This window comes from Mycothermus thermophilus (assembly GCF_041956435.1).
Source record: "Mycothermus thermophilus strain CBS 625.91 unplaced genomic scaffold VTJ04scaffold_1, whole genome shotgun sequence".
Lineage (NCBI taxonomy): Eukaryota > Fungi > Ascomycota > Sordariomycetes > Sordariales > Chaetomiaceae > Mycothermus > Mycothermus thermophilus.
In genome coordinates, this window is record NW_027191427.1 from 1,516,999 (window position 1) to 1,539,471 (window position 22,473).

A 22,473-nucleotide genomic window follows, 5' to 3' on the forward strand; every position below is an offset into this window, starting at 1 on the left:
CGACTTCGCGCCAACCAATTGAGAGATGAAAGCAAGAGGAAAACCGGTTTTTGTCGCTGGGGCACTGGATGGATCGGCGCGCCAGAGAGTAGGCCACGCACGTTGGCCCGGCTGGCTGTCCCCTCGGCGCTCTCTGATTCTGCATTTGCTTTCTTCGGCGTCTTGTTGCCCAGTGCTTTTTTAAGTGCCGCTTGCTACACAGCAGATGCAGGCAGGCGTAAAATCCTGGCGCTTGCAGACGCCTAAGTTGGCTGTGTATGTAGCCTGCCAGCTGGCATCGGTCCAGTCGAGGCACTGACTGCACTCGCAAGAGGTCGTATACTGTCTGTACCGAAGTTCATGTAGGGCCGATACCTACTTAGCTGCTTTCTCCGGCCAGAACCCGGCTATGCTTGCAGACAGGAGGAGACGAGACGGCGCTTCTCTCCTGAGCTCTGCATGTTGTTTTGTTTACGGAGGTGCTGTGCTGCAGTGCCCGACTCTGGTATGTACACACTGTACCAGCGTCTTGATATTTGAAGCCCAATGGCATCAGTCGATGCCTGCCCTCGTTCCGTCTCTGTTCCAGAAAAAAACATGCTCAATCTCAAACTCTCTCCATTCCACAAGGGATCCTTCAATTGATGAACCAACACACAAGTTGTCGGTGTGTCGACGTCGCGAGGTGATTTGGCGGCAGATCCGCCCATCAATCGGCGCATGATGGACGATATGGAGAGATGGATCCGTCTGCCGTCTGCGATCCTCTCTCCATATGTTTTGGCTTGATGGATCTCCATGCGCCAGTCAGTTCTGGTCCGCCCTTCCTCCTCCTCCCTAGGGCCGAAACCATCAAACATGGAGTTATCGTGATAGTATGTACTATGAAACTTATCAAACAGCCCACTTTTTTACCCATCTTGCTGCCAATGGGCCATCCGGGAGTTGAAGACAATGCGGGGTTCCCCAGGTTGTGTGTCTTGTCTCAGAGGCTGGACCGGTCCTCTCCTGCGACTGTGGTGTGGTGGTGGTGTGTGGCTGGCACCGCCACGGGCCTCGTGACGGCGACGGGAGAGGTGATGGGACGGACGGATGGATGGGAGCCCGCGCTTCGGCGTTGCCATGGCTATCATCGCCGTCGTCGGGAATGTTGTTGACGCAGCGACCAGCCCAATCCGACGTCGTCCCAACCCTTCACCTCAGGCAACCCCAATTTTAGTGTCCCAGGATTCCTGCAGTTTGCTGCTCGGCACACTCACACAACCGACGGCGGACATGGTCGGTGAGACATGCATAGGGTGTTGCAAGACGAGAGAGCTTGCTGATGGTTCGGTCGTCCGCAGTGGTTCGGCAGTCGATGTCGAGCCATGTTTCGAAGGACGACGACACCATGGTCCCCCCCCGACTCTGTCCTCCCTCCAACAGAGGGCCATCGCTTGTGTTGTTGCAGGTTGCCGCATGAATTGAGGTCTATTTTGCCGCTGCAAGGGAATGGCTCGGTCGCTGCAGCTAAGTTAGAAAAGTCCCTAGGGGACGCCGCCAGCTCTCCTGTGCCGTGCATCTATCCAGTGCAGCAGCAGCACGGGACGAGGTTTGGGATCCTGTTGCTTGGGAGCTGCTTGACCTGGAAAAACAAATTGGCGGGCAAGTCTTGGCATGCTTGTGGTGTCCCGGAGACGGGGGACGGTGGACGGACTGGACGCCTCACCAAACTTGCTCGGTGCCGGCGTGGCCGGGACGGTGCTTGGCTCCGTTCGGGGATCCATCAAACTCGTCCCACTCAGCCCCGGATTCCGGAGTTCAGGTGCACTGCACTCACTCAACGGCAACGACGGCTAAGCACAATGCGGGATGGGCGGTGAGCCATGTGCTGTGCTCCATGTGCTGCTGCAAACCATTGTCGCGTCGCATCAACATCCAACTTAGCTCCCACCTCGTCTCCAAGTCGCATGTTGGGCGCATCACACCCACATAGCAATGAGGTGATGGATGCTTCTCACAGCTTCCCGTGTCTCCTGTCCTTCTTGACCGCCTTTCGTCTTGGGCATCTACTGGATCCATAAAGAGCTTCAAGTCCAACAAAACGCCGTTGTCAACCCCAACCCGCGAAGCGAGCTGCACGGGGGCCGCGCGTGCATGCTTTCGATGTAACTTCGTCTCATGTGTTTGCTGCTTGATCATGCACAGGGACGCGGCCAACGGGTCGGGCCATAAACTTTTGGTGTAGCGATCCACTCAGAGGGCTTCTGCAGAGCAAAAAAAAAGCCTTCTTCAGTTTTTTTTTTCTCACCGCCTGATCCAACTAGCCACCACCACCTCCATCGCCACCACACAGAGCAAGCCACGGCAATCACACGGCATTACCAAAGTGCGATTAAGGCCCGGGATCGAATTTTGTCCTATTGTCCCATCCTGCCGGCGGTCAGCCCCGTCCTCGTGCGCGCCCCGCCCCCACCTTCGGCCGGCTCGCTCCGAGAACCCACCGCCGACGCCGATTCCGACTGGCCGTCCACCTGGTTGCTCCTCGACGCCGGCCTCACTGGACGTCCCGGACCAAGTAATCCAAACGACCAATAGATCACCCTTATTGAAGCCATGGCCACCCCAATCAAGCAACCCCGGATTGTGCTCCTCGACATTGGTATGTACGAGACATGCCGATTCTCTGTGTGTTGTTGTTGTGTTATGTTGCTGCTGTCTTGTTTGGTCTTCGTCTTTCATGTTTTCCTATGTTTCCGGGGTACAGCCCGGACCCCTTCCCCGGGGCCGCATGGTCATGTTGCATGCTTCTCACAGGATCTCACACTTCCCCATCCACGCTTTTGATGCCGGTTGGCTAACATGCGCGGACTCGCTTCCCGACTCCTCGAGCAGAGGGCACCGTCTGTCCCATCTCATTCGTCAAGGACGTCCTTGTGAGTCGATGAAAACACATCACGAGCAACCCATCTCGGGAAGGAGGCTGGTGTGTTGTCCAACCCAACCCAGCCCAACCTCCGTCCCGGTCCCGTTCCCCCAGACTATCCCGTCCCAAATCCTGTTTCCCGGTGCCGTTCCATAGCATTCCCTCCTTGTCCACGTCAGCCTTATCCAGACTGCCTTCCACAACAATCCCAGCCTTCCCAGCCTCCTCATCCTTTGCAAGGTCTGAGCTAGTACTGGCTAGTCCGTCTTCCTACGTCCCTGCCTCTCTGCTACGGTTACCGGAGTCTCAACCCAGCAGCAACGTGGACAAGGGGAGCTGGGTGACATCGGTGGCTGGAAGACGGCGACCTGGTCGCCGTGGGAATGACATGGCTGGATCAGCCTTCGGCCATTGTACCAACTCGCCTCGTCCTCGTTATACTCTCGGCTGTTTCTCTTTCTCGGCCGTCATACACAGGGAACAACATAGCTCGCTGAGGCGGATGAGGGCAGGATGGGATACACCATTGAGTAATGGTTTTGCGGAATGGCGGGCTGGGACTTACGCAGGCTCTCACACATACCCCTTGAACACTCACTTACGCCATCAACCTTCTCACCTCCCAGACACACAAGCACAAATACAAGCACAAACACAAGCACAAGCATCACCAGACTCTAAACATCCAAACCCATAGTACATCCATACCTAGCTAGGTACATACTAACCACCCACCTCAACCCGCCTCACGTTTAGTTCCCCTACGCCCTCTCCGCTCTCCCAGGCACGCTCCAACGGGAATGGGACTCCCCAACCTTCCTTCCCTACCGCCAGGCCTTCCCGGCTGAGCACGCCTCCTCTCCGGACGCCCTGCTCGCGCACGTCCGCGATCTCATGGCGCGCGACGTCAAGATCGCCTACCTCAAGTCGTTGCAGGGCTACCTCTGGGAGAGCGGCTACGCGTCGGGCGAGCTGCGCGCGCCGCTGTTCCCGGACGTGGCGCCCAAGATTGTGCAGTGGACCGAGTCCGGTTGGGGACAGAGTAAGGAGGAAGAAGAGGGGGGAAAGAATAAGGTCAAAGTGATGATCTACTCCAGCGGTTCCGTCCCCGCGCAAAAGCTCTTCTTCGGGCACACCGACGCCGAACCCTCCGACTTGCGACCGCGCATTAGCGGGTGGTTCGACACGGTCAACGCCGGCCCCAAGACGGAGGCAGAAAGCTACCGGCGGATTGTTGCCAGCGACGAAAACGTCGAACAAGTCCCCGCCGAGGAATGGCTCTTCCTCAGCGACAACGTGAAAGAGGTCGAGGCCGCCAAGGAGGCGGGCCTGCAGAGCTTTGTCGTCGAACGGCCCGGCAACGCGCCGCTGAGTGATGAGGTGAGGGGGAGGGAGAGGGTCATTAGGAGCTTCGATGAGCTCTAGCTACCTGACCTGGGATGCGGCCTCCCATCCCGTCGTCATGGCACGCTGGTACTACTACTAGTGCGAGACCCGTGGGGGTTGGTATCGGAGTTGGAAGGGAGATCCTACGTAGATGGTCCGATTGATTGATACCAACGGCGGGGTTTACTCCATCTCTCCCCTCACTCTCTCTGTCCGATAAAATAAGGTTACCATCAACCATCATGGACACCGCCAGATACGGACCGTCCGTCGGCATCACGGAGTCCCGTCTGAATGGAGCCGATCTCGTGGCGATGTCACGCTGGCAGTCGGGTACTTGGGTGGCTGGCACAGGTGCCGAAAATAGGATGCCAGATGGATGGCCAACTGTTTGGTGGGAGATGCTTAATGCATTGGGCTTCCGGTGTGTTTTCTTTTCGCTCAACCCGGTGATGTTTGTGATGTAATGTGTTTGCTATGCTCGCCCATGTTGTTGAATCCCATGTCCGCCCCTCCACCGAACTCCGAACCCCTGACTGAGCTAGCGGACCTACCCCAGTTTCACGGTGTAGTGTAGTAAGCCTCAACTCCACAAACAAAACAGTCCCAACGACATCACAAAAACTCCGATAGGCCATCGCCGTCTCACGCGACCGACCCTCCTCCTCGGCGTTGGGACCTGACGCTCGTCTCATCACAATTGATGTCGGTCAAGTGAAGTCACCGGGTAGTGCACTTCAGTAGAAAAAGAAAATCCCAACAAACGTCACCTTGGGAGCGCCAAGACGCCAGCGTTAGTTCCCTTTGCTGCTAGTACGGAGTAGGAGGCAAACGTTTACCCCTCAGGACTGCAGCCAGCCGCTAACCCAGGTGTGGCTGGCCTGCACCCCGCAGGAGATACCGGGAGGTAGGTCTGTATCCCCTGGGACGGCGACCTTGTCATCTGATCATCTTGGCCAGGGCCCAACTCAATTCAGAACATCATCACGGGGTCCCTTGATGTGCGGTTAGGTGCGTCAATTAGGCTGGTTTGGTTCCATTGTTGATCGCCTCCTCCATTCAACCTTCGGTGGCTTTGGAGCCCAATGTTTGCGTGGATGGGACGAAGGTGTCTCCTGATGTTGTTATTGTTGTTGTTTAGGACTTTTACCTGTCCATCTGCCGGGCTACGTATGCGCGGGACATTGGTCCAGGAGAACCAATGTATTGGGAGATCCCGAATCCCATGGACGACCGACGACAGACCGAAAGGCCAGAGTGGCTATGGTTGCGGCCGTTTGCAGCCCAGCCCTCGCCACTCCGACTTCCACTCACCCGTCCCCCATGGGGAGAGAAGGGGTCACCTTAGGGATGCTTGCTATTTCTGGTTACTGCGGGGGATTTCTTTCTGACCTGTGCCCCAAGTCAGCACTTTGCTGACAGAAGCGCGAGTCAGACAATGCCATGTAGAGAGTCATGCAAATTCCCACTGAGCTTCATAACTCTGGCTCAGAGGCTGATGTGGTTTGTATCCAAGTTGTTCGAGCCCAGGTCCCTCGATCGTGGTGGGTGTGTTACGTACTGATCGTGACGTCTTGGAGATCGGGAGCCACTTTCCCTGTCCGTCCTGCAAAGGTCCGGATTCCCGATCTCCAGCCCGTGCGCGCGGGGGATACCGATGCCATGGCGTGTGAAAATTGAACACGACAGGGCCCAAGAATGTCCGGTCCTCGACCGGCCACTCGACTTGCAGCTGAATGCATGGCTTGGGCATGGACGATTGGGTTTGATCAGCAGACCAAGCCGCTTCGTCGTCCCGACTCAGCCGAAGTGCGACTGTAAGTGCAAGTCGGCAGCAAAAATCTTCTCAAGAAGACTGATCAGGAGGACGCGATGGTGTGTCGCGGTGTGAACGGCGGTGATAGGGAGGCAAGGACACTGGCGGCATGCCGAATGAGGCAATCCGTGAATGTAGATGCAGGCAGGACTTCCTGATGCCTGAGTCTTCGGGATGCTGAACATATCTCGGGTCGACCCGGTGACCATCATTCAGCTCAAGACCACCGCAAAGTTGTTGCGCGTTGACCCGGACCGGATCTCCTTCTTTGGGAACGAAGCCTTTTCCTTGCAGACCTTGTTCAGCCGCCACAGGTAATAGACCAGCCGTTGGGTCATCTTGGAGGCCACCTTGACGTATCCGAGGGATTCCATGATGGCGCCCAGCCGTTCCTCGTCCAGGTATCGCGAGTTGGTCACGCACGGCGCCGGCAAGACGAGGAAGAGACTGGGGAAATTGGCAGCCACCTGAGGGTCGTCGCCGACGTAGCCGCCGGGAGCACGCAGGAACTGCGTCGTCCGGCGAAGCATTTCCCCCCTGTCCTTGGGTTCGGGGACGTAGTTGAGAACGAGCGAGAGAGAGATGATGTCGAACCGCTCCGACTCGTCACGCGGGAGAGGCCGCTCCATGAAGTCCTGCTGCAGGATGCCGTCTCCCTGGCTGTTGAGGTCGATCCGGACAATGTCGAAGTGGCCGCTCTTGGAGCATGCATTCTGGGTGCTGAGGGCGCCGACCTCGAGCATGGATAGGCGGCGGCGCTCCGAATCCTGCTGCTGCCGCTGCTGCGAGCGAGTCGAGAGGCACGGAGTCAGCCACTGCATGAGAATTCGGGAGCTGTCCCCTCCTCGGTCCTGCCGCTGTCCTTGAAGACTGGCCTCCTGGTACGTCTTCAAGCCGCCGAGGGCCTCTATCTCAGCGTCGATTGCAGCGACTTCGACCATGTCTCCCTTTGCCATGGCCTGGCGCTTCCTCTTCTGCAGCAGGTGGTGCTTGTTGATGAGGGCCTTGGTTGCGCTCCGCGACATGGACTTGGCACGGTGAGCCACAGGGGGTCGTCCGGCCGACAGGCTTTTTGGCCGTTTCCTTTTGGCTGCCATGAGGGTGCCGTACCGTGTGCTCAGATTTGGGATCGTCGTCGAGTGTGGTTGTCGAGTACTGAGTTGTCGTTGTCGTTGCCTCGTTGCTGTGTGCGTTCCCAAGAAATCTTTATCTTATCGTAGCTATCGATACCACAAACCCAGCTTCAGCCACAACTCCCGTTCGGCGCCCATTGGCTGATTGGCCCCACTCCAGCCACAGCACCAGCCGCCAATCGCTCCAATTCACACACAATTTCTCAAAAATTCTCGAAATTCCCAGCATTCCTCCTCCATCTTCGACCGATCGACAACTTCGCCCAGCGCCGACACCAACCACCAGAAATGGCTCCCAAGGACGTTAAGAAAGGTACATGAGCGCCTCTATGGACCTGGCAACTCAAGAATTCGGCCGTCGCTCCATGCGCGCCCTCGCCGCCGTCGCCATCGTCGCCGCGGCGGCGAGGTGATCGCATGTAAAGCAGCAGCAGATTTTGCGAGTTTGGACAAGTCGGGTCTTCCCCTTGTTCAGGCGAATGCTTTACTGACGACTCTCTTTGCTTGGTAACAGGCGGCGCCTCCAAGGCTGCCAAGGGCGCTCAGGCCAAGAAGGCTGCCCAGGCCGCCCTCAAGGGTGTAAGTTTTGATGATGCTAGAACCGAGGAGAAGCTCAGACAGGTGCTGACAACCTCCGCAGGTGCACTCGCACAAGAAGACCAAGGTCAGGACCTCGACCACCTTCCACCGCCCCAAGACCCTCGTCCTGTCGCGCGCCCCCAAGTACCCGCGCAAGTCGGTCCCGCACGCCCCTCGCCTGGATGAGCACAAGGTCATCATCCACCCCCTCAACACCGAGGGCGCCCTGAAGAAGATTGAGGAGCAGAACACCCTCGTCTTCATCGTCGACGTCAAGGCGAACAAGGCCCAGATCAAGCAGGCCCTGAAGAAGCTCTATGACATCGACACCGTCAAGATCAACACCCTGATCCGGTATGTGGTCCAAGAAAGTGTCATTGATCGTTGGAATGCTGCTGCTAACATTGAATAACAGCCCTGACGGCACCAAGAAGGCCTTTGCCCGCCTCACTCCCGATGTTGATGCTCTCGACATTGCTGCTACCAAGCTCGGCCTCGTCTAAACGGGTGTTTTGGTGTGGAAAGCGGAAAACAAAAATAGGGTCGGCATGGAATGGGACATGGTTTGCATTTCGCTCGGCGTCATATACCAGGGATTGGGTCATTGATTGCAATGAAACGAATTGACATGTCCTGGTGCCGTCCTGTCCGTTTATCAGGGGTTCTTTGTGAGATTTGCCTCTTGTGACGCGGTGATTATGCTTGCCTTCCTCCGCCTGCCGTGTACCGTTCATCCATGACGTCCAATTCGTCTCTCCCTGGCCCATGGTATCTCCAGAGTGGAATCTATGTTCGTCGCAGTATAGTAGTACACGGTGCTAGCAAGCACCAGCCCTGCCAAACATCCGCCAGCACATCCGGCCTAACCAGGCATTATCCCAGGTTTCCCGAATAATGGCTAATGTCCATGTCATCGGGCTCATTGGAAGCCGGCTACCGCTGTCTCGGCCCGCTCGAGGACCAGCGAGGATGCCACAAAGTTCCCTTCCATGTGTATATGTGTAGATGTAACCGGGAGTCCTTCCTCTAGGACGTCCAACTGCCCAGAAAGATCCGACCGCCACCGCGTCGGGCCCGCGGCCCTCCATGGATCACTAGGGCTTCTCCTTCATCTTCCTCTAAGAAACCCGTCTGCCCTGTCCGTCACCAACAAACACCCTTCCTTCACCGAATTAATGTCCTCCTCCTCCCATCTGTTTCTGCAGCGTCCTCAGATGCTGCAGCGTCGCGAAATTGGCGTCCAGGAACCGTTCGACGCAGTTGGCCAGGCACTGCCGCTCGGTCGAGTCGAGCTCTGGGCTGATGGAGGACTTGCTGCCGCCGAGGCCGAAGAAACTCGAGGTTGTTGAGCCCGAGGACGCTGAGCTGGAGGGAGACTTGGCGATGCATTTCTTCCAGCACATGGAGGTGAGGGTGTGGGTTTCTAAGTCATTCATTTGATGGACTGGTTAGAATGGGCCAGCGAGATGGCGGTGGTGGTGACTAGATAACTAGGTATGAAGAGCGTGCGTAGTATTAGGAGGGACCGGGAGGGACGGAAAGGAGAAGAAAAACATACGGTTCTGCACCTCAAGCCGCTTCATCTCAGCCGCCAGCCGCTGGGCCAGCTCGGCCTGGTCCTTCTCGCTGACGTTTTTCAGGTCGAGGTCGCCTTGTTGGGCGAGGATCCTGTCCATGGAGGACGAGCCGGACATTTTTGCTGGCGGGGTAGTGGAGGGGGGTAGGTGAGAAAGGTGTGGAGGGATAGCTGAAGCACTGGTGATTGACGCCGAGCTACCTAGGTAGGGACTGGTAGGTAAGTTCCAGGTTGTCCGTTGAGGGTTGATAGAGTGGTGGTGATCGCAAAGCAGGCGTGTGGTTCAACTTTTTGATGGACCACCAAGCGAACTTCCAGCGCCGCCGAGCAATTGGCCAACCACTTACAGGCCGTCACAGCTTGGACGCCGGGGTGGGTCTCCACACTCAACTCAGTTACCACTTCAACCAACCTAGGCCTACCACCTCTTGATGTTCTTTGACGGACAATGCATATCTTCGAGTTTTAACTTGAATTATATTTAATAAAATTTATGTCAGTCTTGTGCATTATTCTTCGTAATGTAACACCACCTGGGAGAACTGAAGCATGGCGAGGCATGGAGATTCAGGGACATCTCCAGACCATGTGGATGAATGTGATAGTGATTAAGATATGTATGGCGCGCAAAGGATGTGCATAATTCCAGGCCATCAACATGAAAGGGATGGACTCTTTTCTTCGTTAGCTTAACAGCCAGGTTGGGTGAGATTCCGGAGATATGGCTCCATACATAAGGTCACGTACTTCCCTGAACTGAGAGGCATTACAGTCTGGCAGCCAAATGCAAAAACAACAGAGGCAAGAAATATTCACAGCAAATGGACAACCTGGAAACCGTTCGAGAGCAAGCAGCTCCTGCCTGATATTGCATTACCCCTACTCCTACTCCTACAACACAACCAACCCAGCCCAGCCTCCGCAACCATCCTCATGAACATCAACATCATCATCATCCCACTACTCTCCCCCTCAACAAACAATAAACCAACATTCCCCCTCTCACCACACCATCACCAACCAACAAACCCACCCGTTCTCTCAAACCTCAACCTCCTCAGACACCCCCCAGACTGGACTGTCTGACCAATTCCAGTCAGTCAGTCGGTCACTCAGCCACTGGAGGGGGCTGGACAACCCAACCTACCTACCTAGGTAACAAACAAAAAGAAGGAAAACTAGCAACTAGGTGTTACACACTACCGCGCCCGGTAGGTAGGTAGGTAGGCAAGTAGGTATAGAAACCCAAAGGGAACAAAAGTAGTAAGAATCATCAAATCATTAATCCGTTAATAAAAAGAAGGAAACACCCTTTCTCTCTCCCTTCCGCTGACCTGGAGTTGCCTAGTTGTCTGCTCACATTCCTCAACCAAGTGAGTAACGACAGAACATCCAACCAACCAACCAGGCCAAACAGAGAGAAGGAAGAAAGTGTGGTGGTAAGTAAACGGAAAACAACCATCATCATGAAACAAAAGGAATTTTTTGTCGTCAAGAAAAAAAATCGCCAAGATTTCCCTCCCCCTTCCTAGAAGATACACCGATTCCAACAACAAAACTCAACAGAAAAGAAAGCAAGAAACACCAAACCCCACCAAAACGCACAGGGGTATCCTTTCCCTTCCCTTCCCAGAAATTTATCTCCTGCCCCTCCTCCGAAAAAAATACCTCATGAATGAATGAATAGCTGACCAAAAAGCCCTCCTAACAAGAGCGATTCTGGTCAAGCTTCAGCTCAGAACTATTGTCCCGGCGGACAGGGTGACCAAATCCAGTCCGATCCGGGGAAAAAAAAGGAAATAATGATAATACACACAAAAAGAAGTCGAAAATAGTTTTTAAAAAAATAAGATGGTCAAACGAGAAAGGAAAAGGTTAATGTATAGCCGGCAAGTCCAGCACGTCGAAGACCGAAGGCGAAGTCGGTCGATGTCTTGAAATGAACGGGTTTGTTTGTTTGTTTCTTGGTGGTGTTTAGCGAGAGAGAGTGTGTGTGTGTGTCCGAGAAAACAATAGTCGTCGTGATCGTAGGTGGTCGTAGCGGCGGTGACGGCCGACGAGTCTGAGTCTAAAGGCGTTCCGTTCCATGATCACCGGACATGGAGAGAGAAAGAGCGACAACGACATAAACCACAGCCTGCCTGTTTGCCTGCCTGCCCGCTGCCCTCTCCCCCAAAGTAAACAAAAAATGAGAGAAACCGTGGCGAGGTGAGGAACGTAGAGAGATGATGGAAGCACAAAAAAGCCGACTCCGTCTTTCTATTCCCAGTCGTTGCCAAAGCGGTCGTAAGCGGTCGTAGTGTGTGTGTATGTGTGTGTAGAACCATCCAGCCACCCGAAAAAAAGGCCATGCGTCCGTCCGTTCGTATATACTTCCCATACCCCAAAACTCCCAATTGATGATCGAGGCGACTAAGTCCATCCCTGCCTCGAGCCAACCACCGCCAACGCAATCATCGCCCCAATCAGCATGAACCCCAAAACCGACATGATCCGATTGAGATTCCTCCACCACCGGGCGCTTTCATAGCGCATCTCATGCACCGTATATTCCCTCCACTTCTTCCGGCGAGCGCGGGCCTGGGTTTCCCTATCCGGGTTACCCTCCTCCACATCCTTGCCCTTGCCCGTCGACGACATCTCGCCGTCCACCGGCCTCGGCGGAAGCGGGAGAAACGCGGCCACCATCCACGCGAAGGGGAAGATGAAACCGACGACAAAGAGAAACACCTGCACGTTGCGCCGGCCAAAGAGGCCCGGCTCTTCGGTCCAGGTCACCTTGGGCGGCTCCCACATGCTGAACCTGTTGGCGCGCCGGTCGGCGTAGAGGTGCGGGGACCAGATGCTGCTCGTCTTTTGCCGGATCGTCCTGAACACGCCATAATACTCGGGCTGGTGGGTGGGTTGAGGGGGCTGAAGGGTCGAGGTGCCGGCGGGAGGTGCGGGGGTGATTTCCATCGAGTCGCGGCCGGCGGCCGCAGCAGCAACAGAGGTTTGCGAGTGCTGATGCTGGTGCGGGCGCTTGCGCGGGCTGAAGAGGGTCGTGGGGAAGTTCTCGGAGCTGGGCGACTCGCTGCGAGCCGGGACGCCCGAAGATGACGGGCGGCTCTCGGAGACGTCAGACATGGCGAGGAAGGAGGGCTTGCGGCCCAGGAAGCGCCGCTCGCCGGAGCCGTAGTAAACCCTGCGAACTGGTGTCAGACAAGATGAGGAGACAGACAGGAGGCTATATCCCAGTAAAACGTACCTAGCCCAGGCGGGAATGGACGAGGTGAAGCTGTTGCAGCGCGAGCTGGAGCCGGAGTGCAGGGTCCAGTTCGACCCGTTATTGAACATCGCGGACAGTCCCGTCCTGGAGGGGCGGTGGTCCAGATCAGCCAAGCCATCGCCGTGCTCGTCCTGGTCACGCACCATGCGGACCTGGGCCCGCGCGTGAGTCGGCTGGGGCTGCTCGAGAGACTCGTTAAGCTGCTCGGCGATGGAAGACGAAATGCTGGCCATCTGGCGGTGGCTGTACATGGAGCTGACCCAACCGGTGCTGCTCCCGCGGCGATGGCGTTCCGGGCCGCTGGTGGAATTGGAGAGCGGCGAGACGGACCGCGCCGGGTCGCTGCCGGGCTCGCTTTCGGACATGACGGTGGAGAGCTTCGAGCTCCATTGATTGGTGGGGTGTGACCGGAGCATGGGTGCCGGTAGACGCGGCGAAGTCGTTCCCGTGGGGCTGGCGGGAGGGCTAGAGGTGTCGGCCTGGGTGGTTTCAGGGATGGTCCATGGGAGGTTAATTTGCGCGGGGCCCGAAGACGAGGGGTCGAGACTCGAAGTGGCAGAGGGGGTAAAGCTCTTGACGGACTGGAAGGAACCGGTGCGGGAGCGGAGGGTCTCGCGCGAGCGCTGCTTGTAGTAGCCGAAGCGCTCGTTCGACCTCCTCTTAGTCGGCCGGAGGGGCGCGATGGGCAGGCTCTCTTCGGAATCGGCAGGCCGCGGAGGGTGACGGACGACGGTGCCGACGGACGCTGAAGATTCCGAAGGGGTGCCGTGAACGACGTAGTTCTTCTCGCTGTCGTCGACGGTGAGGATTGAGGGCGGGCCGCTCGGAAGCGGTGCAGCAGGGGATGACTGGCCGAGGATCTCCCAGTTGGATTGGCTGGTTTCGTTGAAGAGAAGGCTGTCGTTAGATTCCTGTGCCGCGACAGTGGCGCGCCCATACACCTTGTAGTTGGTCGTCTCGGAAATGGTCTCGACGGACTGGTTGGACAGCTCGGAAACGAACGAGGGCTTCGGCAGAACGGAGCGGGTGGGAGTGTTGTCGTCGTCCTCCTCCTCCTTCTGGTCCTCCGGGGTCGGGCTCGGGCTCTCGGGAAGGGTCGCAAGCTGGGTTTCGGACGACGCGGTCGAGGTGTTGTACGCGGCCTGCTTGCCCTTCTCAGAAGTCGAGGGGACCTTCCGCACGCCGCTGACGAGGCGATAGTTCCAAGGCGACGAGGAACTCGGGTCGTCAGCCAGCGCTGGCGGGTGGGCGGTCGAGGAAGAAACCTGCGACAAGGGCGTGTCGCACGTGTCGAGGACGCTGGTGCTGATGCCGGTCAAAGGAGTGCTCGCACGGCGACCCCGTTCACTCCATGTGTCCAGCGAAGGACGATCCTGGGCGCTGGGAGAACGGGAGGCGGACGGAGTGGCGGGCGTTGCCAAACTGCTCGTAGCGAGACTATCGCGGGAGTCGTTTTGGGGCTCGTCGGGGACCAGCGAGAAGGTGCCGTTGGGGTGAACGGCAAGGCGCAGGCGTCGGCGCGACTGGGAGCGCGTGCGCTGGGATGACTCTCTGTTGGCGGCTGACTCAAACCTCGAGCGGCGGGCCTCGAGAGACTCGGAAGACCAAATTTTCGACGAGATATCAGACTGAGATCTGAAGTGGGATGGGGATCGCGCAGCACGCGATCCGATTGAGGGGCTGACGAGGGGGTTCACCCCCGAAACTTGTTCGTCCACGGACTTCGCCAATGAAAAGCCGGGTGACGATGGCGAAGTCAATGCGGATCCCGGGAGGGTGGTGGAAGCACAGCTTTCCCTTCGTTCGTCCCTCCAACTCGACCTCGCCGAGGGCAGGCGATCGCTGAAATTCCCAGAGCTTCGACTGGCCGCATGCTCGCGGGATGAGGCCTGGCTAGGGGCGCGCTCGTCGGCATCGGAGAGACGGGGCGGCGAGTAGCGCACAAGGCGGATGCCCGGTTTGCTGGTCATGGAATTGGCTCGGTCGGTGTTGAGGGGCGTAGGCGGGCCATGTCGGGCTGGCGGCGCCGACATGGCGCTGAGATTCTAGGTCGGTGAAAACTGAAAAAGATCAATCCGTCAAAGTTGGGTTCGGATTGAAGAGGAGGCCGATTCGGACGATGATGTCGTTGGCGGTCAGAATCGTCCCATGAATCGGTCATGCGTGCGATCGGATCGGATTAGGGGGTGGGGTTGCTAGCATATAGCGAGTCGTGCGTGCAGTGTGGTGATGAGCGATCGAGATCCGGCGTTGGTGGCGTCAAAGAGTGTGGTCGTGTAGGTGAGGTGAGGTGTGAGTGTGAGGGCGATGATGAGGTAAGGCAGTCCAGCAAATCCAACACCGATTAAAAATTAACAAAAATCGTCTTCAAGCAGCTAGGTGGTTGAAGACGAGCGCGGAAACGAGTGCGCCGAGAAGAAAAAAATGGTGGTAGTACAGGTGTGTACAGGACAACCCCAATGAGTTGGAGCTTAACGACAGACAAGAGGTCGACGACCTGGTGGGTAAAAACGAGTGACTGAGAGAGGCAGAGAGATTATTCAAGGCAGCATGGCGGCGGGAAGGTTGGCCGGCGTTTGACGAAGCAGACGAAGCATCGGGGCCCAATGAATGCAATGCGATCCCAAGGAAATGGGACGGGCCGGGAGAGACCACGGACAACCTTGGAGAGACACGGGCGCCTAATTTCGGACACGACCTAGTGTCCGCCGGCCTGGGTCGCCTCTCAAGCTTGGTGTTTCGCCTTGGCCGAGGACTGACTGCCTCGTGGTAGAGAGTCAAAGGAGTGTGTGGTGTGGGAGGAGGAGGGAGAGAAACGTCGAGGAGAGAAACATGCAACACCAGAGGAGTTGCAGAGAAGTGGATGCTGCGCCTTTTTTGGTGGGAGAGGATCGCGACGCAAACACAGCCCCCTGGTTTCTCTTCTCTGAGAGAACTACGCTGACCGCTTCCTGGAGCTCAGAGCAACGGTGAGAGCCCTGAACGGCCCACTAGCAACGACGGTTCGGGGGATTCGGGAGCTGCGATAGGCACAGAGCAGCTCCCCCCCTGGCAGCTTCTCCGGGCAGTTTTGGCCGGATCACTCTCGCCTGGCCCTGTTCCTGGACTTGTTCCTGGCTCGAGCTGCTCGCCCTGCATGGGCTGTCCGGGGGCCTGGGGGGGTTTGTCCTTAGCGCGAACCTGAGGCGGACGGGGGGTTCCCTCGTTTGGGCAGAAGAGCTGCACATATGCGGTTTAGCGGCACCGGTCGGCTCCCCATGAAGACGACGCCAGAAACCTTCGTCGACGCCTGGGACCTCCTGTCATGTCGTCTTCCACGTCTGTGTCCCCGGTCCGGTATTCTTCATCTGGGCAACGACAAGCGAAGAAACACACACAGGCACTCGCGAAACCCGAAGCCAAAAACAAGTCGGAAACACTTCCGTCCAGATCTCCGGTATCACCGGCTGTTGGCCCTGTCACCAATGTCTCGGGTCCGCCTGTGTGTGGAGGGGACTGGAGAACAACGCTGGAGAAGGCTGGACGCAGTGAAAAGACACGACGCGTCTCCTGCGCTTCTGCAATCTGCAGCTTGTGGTGCGAAAAAGTGGCAGCATGCAAGATTCCACTGGACTGAACGACATCACTTTCAAACCGCGTCGAGAGGCGCCCGCAGGTTGGACATTCTCCACAAAATATGCAGGAGGACTTGCTGCCAGGAACACAAAGCGGCGATCTCCTGCGCTGTGCATCCTCGTCAACCTGGAATTGAATCTTGACAGTGGTCGGCCACCGAGGACGGATCCACGGAGGTGGGTTCCCAAAAGAATGGAGCCTCCATTGTAACCGCAATGTCTCTGCCGCGTGGGTTAATCACTTTCTAAGATGAAAGCCAACGGTATGATGAGGCGCTTAGTTAGGACTCGAGACCCAAGAAATTCTATGGAAGCTCTAGCTTAACTACAGTCAATTAGTACTAGGTAAGTATAACCAACCACGTGGTTGACCACCATCACCATCGCCATCGGAGGCCAACTCTTCCTGTGTCGCGTCTCCCCTTTTCCCTCAAGGCCGCACCCTTCGGAGCCCCTTCCGACCCTCGAGGCCGCGACAATCGCGTGGGCGATCAGAGAGCTCTCGCGGCTGTGGTGGCATGGCCATGGGATGAGCGTGGGGTCAGCTCTGCTACGTGTCCAACGGTGGTGGCGGCTCTTTGGTAACGAAGATGCAAGCCACGAGGCTCGGCAGGGGTTGAGGCTTGGCGACGACCGCGACGAGTGCGACGAGCGGTTGGTGAGCCGGGGACAGCAATCAAACGTTCAGAAGCCCGCGACTGGGCGCCCCTGATTCGCGCCCGGCTCTTTTCGCGCGCGGAAGACCTTTTATGCCGTCGACTATTTTGTACCCACTCCTCCTACCAACCAGATGGAATGATGACTCGAATCGCTGGATGGGAGGTGGTAGCTGAAGATCTCGATGCGACTTGACGGCGATGTTGAAGTCTTGTGTGTGCAATGGCAAACAAGAAGGGTGTTGATTGCCCTGGGTGCAGCAAGCTGGAGGGTTGTACAGAGTGTTGAACTGGACGAGCCGCGGATACATCTAGATCAACAGTACTTAGATCGAGTTGCCACAAGCATGGAGTGATGCAAAGAAAATCCCGAAGTCATCCATTTTGCATCCATCTTGCAGTTGTTCCATTGATCTGAAAGCGATCGCCTAGCATTGTCTTGGACTACGACAATGGGCGTAACTTGGTGCAGAGGGCTGTAAGGGAGTTGCTGAGGCAAAGAGTCAATCAAAGAGGAGCCGAGGACGGAAGAAGAGCCAAGCACTGTTTGTGTTTGTTTGTTGTGTCGTAAAAATCCTACCAACCCGAATCCCTCGCCCCGACTTTTTACAACATCAACAGATCGTCAAAACAACACCATCCTCATCTTTCAGCTCCTGCTTCTCAGTCACAACCATCCCCCTAAGAATAGCAGCAGCCACTTCAGCCAAAGTCCGGCGCACCTCCGGCCAGCCTTGCCACGTTCCGGAGAAAAGTGGGTCCAGAACGGGAGCATCCGTCCGGGCCACAAGTCTTTGTTCCGACCCTGAATCCCCGCGCGAACTCCAACTGGAAACTGGGAACCCTACCTGACGGGAACCCAGGCCAAACTTCAAACCACCCTAGGTACCAATTTTGGCGGTTCGACATCATCCGGGGGAGGACCCATTGCCGCGGCCGCGCTTCTTTTGTGTCAAGCAAGTCCGAGACCGCGTCTCCGGATACGGTCAGAGGACAAACGGCCAACGACAACCGCCTCCGCGCTTGTTCTGACCGCGTTTAACACAATAGTCGTGGTTGCGTGTGAGGTCCAGACTTGGGGTTTGGAGTTTGGCTTGAGTTTCGACCGTTGTGCTTCACTCATTGGGCAGCACCGTGGACTTCCGACGTACACGGGGTACCTACGGCCAACCATACACAGGACTATCCTGCATTGATACTCCGTACTCGGAATCCTTTGACATTTTAGCCATACATCTACACCATCCGTACAGACACCCAGGTGTCACCAATTCCCAACATGCCAGCCATCGCGGATGCTCTCCGCAAACTCAACCCGTGGCACAAGGGCAAGCAATCCTTTTCCACCCCCTCCCAATTAATCATTCACTCATTACCCCTCATTCACTTAAACCGACTCCTCCTCTCACTCATCTCATCTCATCTCACCATTTCATTACACTACCTAGGTTGACATATCAGAACCCTGAACTAACAAAACTCCCAGACACCCCCCCGCCACCGCCGCCCATCACCCCCTCCCTCGCCGCCGTCCTCCTCATCCTCTACGCCCTCCTCTACTTCATCCCCTTCTACCTCTCCCCCTCGACGCGCCCGTCCCCGACCCTCTCGCGCGACGCCCCCTCCGTCATCCGCGCGCGCGTCCGCTTCGTCACGCTGGCCAGCGTCTTTTGCACGGCCGTGACGTACCTCGTGCTCGTGCGGTACGGGCCGAGCAATGCCGATGGTGTTCAAGGATTGACGCCGCGGGAGGCGCTGCACTGGCTGGGGCTGTGGCCGCTGGCGATCCGGGATTCGGCGCGGGTGCTGGGGCTGACGGGCCTGTTGTTTCTCGGGCCGGTGTTTTTGTATTTTGTGGTTGAGAGGGGGTGGAGGGAATGGCTTCGCCTGGAGCCGGTGTGGGAGGTTTGGGGGGAGTGGACGGCGTGGAGGAATTTCGTTGCGGTATGTTTGTTGTTTTGTTCCCTCTACTTTCCTCTTTCTCCTTTTTTGTCTAACCTCACCCTTCCAGGGCCCCATAACCGAAGAACTCCTCTTCCGCACCGCCTCCCTGCCCCTCCTCCTCCTCGCCGCCGTCCCCCCGTCCAAAATCGTCCTCCTCGCCCCTCTCACCTTCGGCCTCGCCCACGTCCACCACTACTACGAGTTCCGCCTCACCCACCCGCGCGTCCCTGCCTCCGCCGCCCTGCTCCGCTCCCTCTTCCAGCTGGCTTACACCACCCTCTTCGGCGCCTACGCCTGCTTCCTCTACCTCCGCGTTGGTTCGTTGCTGGCTGTCTCGACCGTGCATACCTTTTGCAACAGCATGGGGTTGCCGCAGGTTTGGGGCCGCGTGGAGCGGCCTCCCAAGGATGGGGAACAGCTGCGGGAAGGGAGTGGGAAGAGGGCGAGTATATTGTGGTCGGTGGCGTATTATGTCTTGCTCGTCGCTGGGGCGGTGTTGTGGTGGAAGAATCTGTGGAGGTTGAGTGAGAGCGAGAACGCGTTGGTGGGTGTTGAGGCGTTTGGGAAGGCCTCTAAGTAAGTGAGGTGAAGAGCTTTGGAAGGTACATATCTACCTCTAAACCGGATGTGTCATCGATTATGGGATTGGGTACTATGAGTCCTTGGATGAATGACGGTCCATAATCAGCGGGTAATGAGCGTTTTGCTTTCGTACTTGGGAACGTCAGGTCTGGAGTTGGGTAGCTCGCAAGATCAACCGCCTGCGATATGAGCCGCTTGATCAATGGAACATTGAGCAACACAGAATACGTAATTATGCGTCTCCGTCCAGGCACTCCCAAGCGCCTGATGCTGTCACGACAGAACTTCTTCCAGGTTGTACCCAAGAAACACCAAAACTTGAACAATAGCCAGTCTATTCAGGGGCCAAGCACGTATTTCACCGATTGCTATCTCAACGACACCCCACAAAGAGGCACCGGACATTGGCAACTAGATCGTCTCTCCCACCCGTTCTAGCCAGCCTCTCCGCTCCTAGGTACCGCACCCCAGCCTGTGAATCAACCTTCATCATACACACAAATCCGGACACCGCTCTCGCTACCTATCCCACCCACGCCTGTCCCAAACGAACCCGACCTCACAAAAAAGAAGACCGTTCTGCTGTGGACGCTGATGAAGCCCATCTCGCACCCATCCATCCATCCATTGCCAAAACGCCAGTCATGCGCCCCTTTATCTCTTCGGAACCCTTGAACAAGAAATCTTGAAGAAGAAACCGTTCACCGGTTCTTGTGTGAAGGGAAGAGAGAACAGAAAAAAGGAAGCGAGTTTGAGAAGAACAAAGGCCCTAGCCTGTCCCCCCGTCAAGTACCAAAAAAACAACAACCTCTATGTAAAAGTAGATCATGGACTAAAATGGCTAGGAAAAAGACGGGGGGTTCGAATAAAGACATATACATGAAGCGGGAAGGAAAGGAAAGCAAAGAAAAGAGAATATTTTATCCTTTTGTCCTCATTGAGCCTTGATCTCTCGGTTTGTCATGAACGAGTATCCTGCGTAGCTCCCACGTTTGAGACAACCAGCGCGTTAATGCTCACCACTCTACGAGTTGGCATCCCGGTTGCTCTGGGCGCTCGCGCTCATGGTGGGCTTATTGGTGGTCGGGAGAATACCGGCCTCCTGGGCCTTCTGACGGACCTTGGCCCAGGCGAAAACAAGACCGCTGATGAAGCCAACGAGGATGGCCGTGACGCTGCCGAAGGTGACGGGGGCGTCGAAGAAGATGAGGCCGCTCAGAGCGATGGGAAGCTTGTTCAGGGCGCCGACCATCGAGTACGTCGTCGAGGAGGTAACGCGGATGCACCAGGCCGAGCAGTACGAGATGAAGATGGCGGCCAGACCCGAGTAGACCATGCTGATCATGAGCTTGTTGCGCGTCTCCTCGGGGAAGTTGCGGGCCAGGTTCTCGGCGGACCAGTCCTCAACGATGAGCGAGCAGACGATGAGGACTGGGATGGTCAAGAGGTTGTTGTAGAACATGGCTGGAGTGGTGAGTTAGCAAACAGTCCATACTCTATAGCGCAGCGGGTTTACCTACTGTCATAATCCTTGAAGTTCATCTGCTTGATGACCTTACGCATGCCGAGCAGATACGCCGAAGAGCAGATGACGTTCATGCCCATCCAGGCGTAGCCGGCATTCAGGGTCGCAAGAGCAGCCGAGGACTCGGTGCTGTGGCCGATGCCGTCGATGGCGGCCTGGATATCAGCCCAAGCAGCAATGACGGAGCTGAGGACCATGAGAGCGAAGGAGAGCAGCGTGAGGGGCGTGACGCTGCCGCCGAACCAGAGGACCTCGCCATAGGCGATGACGATAATGGTCAGGTTCTTGAAGATGGTGTAGACGGGAACGGACAGGAACTGGAGAGCCTTGGCTCCGGTGTAGATCATGCCGACGAGAAGCAAAGAGATGGGGAACCCTGGTAAAAGGTCAGCAACAAATAGTGTCATGTCTTGCGGTGTGTCGTTTGCACCCACATTTCCTGGCCTTGACGGGATCGAAAGGCGCGAGGTTCTTGATAAGGCCGGTCTGACGGAAGATAAGGATGGCAAGCGTGCAAACAAGAGACTGAACGGCGAGATAGAAAAAGTTCAGGTTCCACGCCGAGCCCGACACGACATATTTGTTCACGACCGTCATACTAATCGACGACAGGCAGTAGGCTAGAATCGAGGCACCGGGGCTATGGTCGAGCTTCTCCAGGAAGACCGACACGCCGGCAGAATCGCGACGGCGGATCGGCGAGGGAGGCTTGCCCAGGAAGGGGTCCTTCTCGCCGCCGACGTCGCCATCCCCGGCCCTCATCTCGATGTCGTCGATCTTCTTGTTCGACATGGCGACGGCTTCTTTGTTGTTAAATCGGCTAAACGAGCGACGGGGAATAAAAGGGTGGGATAATCGCGGCGTCTATACGTTCGTCCGGCGGAGGTGTAGTCGGTGTCCCGGAGCGATCCTGAGAATACCGAGGCCTGGTCTGGACGACGTCCAGATCCGTGTTGGAAGCGACACGAGGAAGAACGGTGTGGCGTCAACGGGGCAGTGCTCTACCCAACGACTCAGGCGGCCTAGGGCTGCGAGCAGGCTGTTGTCGTTGTTGTCGTCGTCTTGACACCGGAAAAAAAGAAACGAAAGAAAACGAGGAGGAGGGATGTCTTGGACAGTCGAGGTCGAGACTGGACGGGGTGAAGACGCGGGTCAGGGGAGTTGGCCAGGAGGAAATCTTGGTGTTAAATTGCAAAGCCGTCGAAACCGGCGCTCCAAGGCCAGCCCCTGTGGTTCGGAGTTCGTGGTTTCCCCTTTTCGCCCTGATCGCTTTGCGTTGGTGGGACCGATGTGGGGCAAAATGCCCGTTTCGGAAGATTCGATTCGCGTCTGGACTCGGATCCGATGCGACACCGTTATCCATCTTGCCAACGCGTCCGGATGCGTTGATATGTGCATATCTATGCTAGGTAGCTGCATATCGATATGATCCAGTCCTTGAAACTCTCACCGCAAGCAGGCCGCGGCGTGAAGGTTGAGATGGGAGTGAGTGACGGTGAGCATTATCTAT

General features: G+C 56.7%; 13 protein-coding genes across 13 annotated transcripts; 4 read left to right on the forward strand and 9 right to left on the reverse strand.

Annotated features, from left to right (window-relative positions):
• Positions 1–1,505: 1,505 nt before the first annotated feature.
• VTJ04DRAFT_554 (uncharacterized protein) lies at positions 1,506–1,745 on the reverse strand (the record flags this gene model as incomplete). The annotated part of the gene is made up of 1 exon (XM_069363665.1): positions 1,506–1,745. One exon carries the CDS (start codon positions 1,743–1,745, stop codon positions 1,506–1,508), a length of 240 nt encoding a protein of 79 aa, XP_069223164.1.
• An 829-nt stretch (positions 1,746–2,574) lies between these two features.
• On the forward strand, positions 2,575–4,309 carry VTJ04DRAFT_555 (uncharacterized protein; the record flags this gene model as incomplete). Its single annotated transcript, XM_069363676.1, has 3 exons — positions 2,575–2,620; positions 2,854–2,894; positions 3,641–4,309. 3 exons carry the CDS (start codon positions 2,575–2,577, stop codon positions 4,307–4,309), a joined length of 756 nt encoding a protein of 251 aa, XP_069223165.1.
• Positions 4,310–4,512: 203 nt separating this feature from the next.
• On the forward strand, positions 4,513–4,737 carry VTJ04DRAFT_556 (uncharacterized protein; the record flags this gene model as incomplete). Its single annotated transcript, XM_069363687.1, has 1 exon — positions 4,513–4,737. One exon carries the CDS (start codon positions 4,513–4,515, stop codon positions 4,735–4,737), a length of 225 nt encoding a protein of 74 aa, XP_069223166.1.
• An 877-nt stretch (positions 4,738–5,614) lies between these two features.
• VTJ04DRAFT_557 (uncharacterized protein) lies at positions 5,615–6,023 on the reverse strand (the record flags this gene model as incomplete). Its single annotated transcript, XM_069363698.1, has 2 exons — positions 5,615–5,662; positions 5,832–6,023. The coding sequence occupies 2 exons, from the start codon at positions 6,021–6,023 to the stop codon at positions 5,615–5,617; spliced, it is 240 nt and encodes a 79-aa protein (XP_069223167.1).
• A 275-nt stretch (positions 6,024–6,298) lies between these two features.
• VTJ04DRAFT_558 (uncharacterized protein) lies at positions 6,299–7,183 on the reverse strand (the record flags this gene model as incomplete). The annotated part of the gene is made up of 1 exon (XM_069363709.1): positions 6,299–7,183. The coding sequence occupies one exon, from the start codon at positions 7,181–7,183 to the stop codon at positions 6,299–6,301; it is 885 nt and encodes a 294-aa protein (XP_069223168.1).
• Positions 7,184–7,507: 324 nt separating this feature from the next.
• On the forward strand, positions 7,508–8,301 carry VTJ04DRAFT_559 (60S ribosomal protein uL23; the record flags this gene model as incomplete). Its single annotated transcript, XM_069363720.1, has 4 exons — positions 7,508–7,532; positions 7,734–7,798; positions 7,860–8,152; positions 8,214–8,301. 4 exons carry the CDS (start codon positions 7,508–7,510, stop codon positions 8,299–8,301), a joined length of 471 nt encoding a protein of 156 aa, XP_069223169.1.
• A 315-nt stretch (positions 8,302–8,616) lies between these two features.
• VTJ04DRAFT_560 (uncharacterized protein) lies at positions 8,617–8,886 on the reverse strand (the record flags this gene model as incomplete). The annotated part of the gene is made up of 1 exon (XM_069363732.1): positions 8,617–8,886. The coding sequence occupies one exon, from the start codon at positions 8,884–8,886 to the stop codon at positions 8,617–8,619; it is 270 nt and encodes an 89-aa protein (XP_069223170.1).
• Positions 8,887–8,970: 84 nt separating this feature from the next.
• On the reverse strand, positions 8,971–9,492 carry VTJ04DRAFT_561 (uncharacterized protein; the record flags this gene model as incomplete). The annotated part of the gene is made up of 2 exons (XM_069363743.1): positions 8,971–9,221; positions 9,357–9,492. 2 exons carry the CDS (start codon positions 9,490–9,492, stop codon positions 8,971–8,973), a joined length of 387 nt encoding a protein of 128 aa, XP_069223171.1.
• Positions 9,493–11,229: 1,737 nt separating this feature from the next.
• Positions 11,230–11,754, reverse strand: VTJ04DRAFT_562 (uncharacterized protein; the record flags this gene model as incomplete). Its single annotated transcript, XM_069363754.1, has 2 exons — positions 11,230–11,442; positions 11,500–11,754. 2 exons carry the CDS (start codon positions 11,752–11,754, stop codon positions 11,230–11,232), a joined length of 468 nt encoding a protein of 155 aa, XP_069223172.1.
• A 32-nt stretch (positions 11,755–11,786) lies between these two features.
• On the reverse strand, positions 11,787–14,675 carry VTJ04DRAFT_563 (uncharacterized protein; the record flags this gene model as incomplete). The annotated part of the gene is made up of 2 exons (XM_069363765.1): positions 11,787–12,558; positions 12,622–14,675. 2 exons carry the CDS (start codon positions 14,673–14,675, stop codon positions 11,787–11,789), a joined length of 2,826 nt encoding a protein of 941 aa, XP_069223173.1.
• Positions 14,676–18,191: 3,516 nt separating this feature from the next.
• VTJ04DRAFT_564 (uncharacterized protein) lies at positions 18,192–19,436 on the forward strand (the record flags this gene model as incomplete). Its single annotated transcript, XM_069363776.1, has 3 exons — positions 18,192–18,240; positions 18,399–18,856; positions 18,924–19,436. The coding sequence occupies 3 exons, from the start codon at positions 18,192–18,194 to the stop codon at positions 19,434–19,436; spliced, it is 1,020 nt and encodes a 339-aa protein (XP_069223174.1).
• Positions 19,437–20,462: 1,026 nt separating this feature from the next.
• VTJ04DRAFT_565 (uncharacterized protein) lies at positions 20,463–21,755 on the reverse strand (the record flags this gene model as incomplete). The annotated part of the gene is made up of 3 exons (XM_069363787.1): positions 20,463–20,902; positions 20,959–21,339; positions 21,398–21,755. The coding sequence occupies 3 exons, from the start codon at positions 21,753–21,755 to the stop codon at positions 20,463–20,465; spliced, it is 1,179 nt and encodes a 392-aa protein (XP_069223175.1).
• A 72-nt stretch (positions 21,756–21,827) lies between these two features.
• VTJ04DRAFT_566 (uncharacterized protein) lies at positions 21,828–22,326 on the reverse strand (the record flags this gene model as incomplete). Its single annotated transcript, XM_069363798.1, has 2 exons — positions 21,828–22,093; positions 22,299–22,326. 2 exons carry the CDS (start codon positions 22,324–22,326, stop codon positions 21,828–21,830), a joined length of 294 nt encoding a protein of 97 aa, XP_069223176.1.
• Between the last annotated feature and the right edge of the window lie 147 nt (positions 22,327–22,473).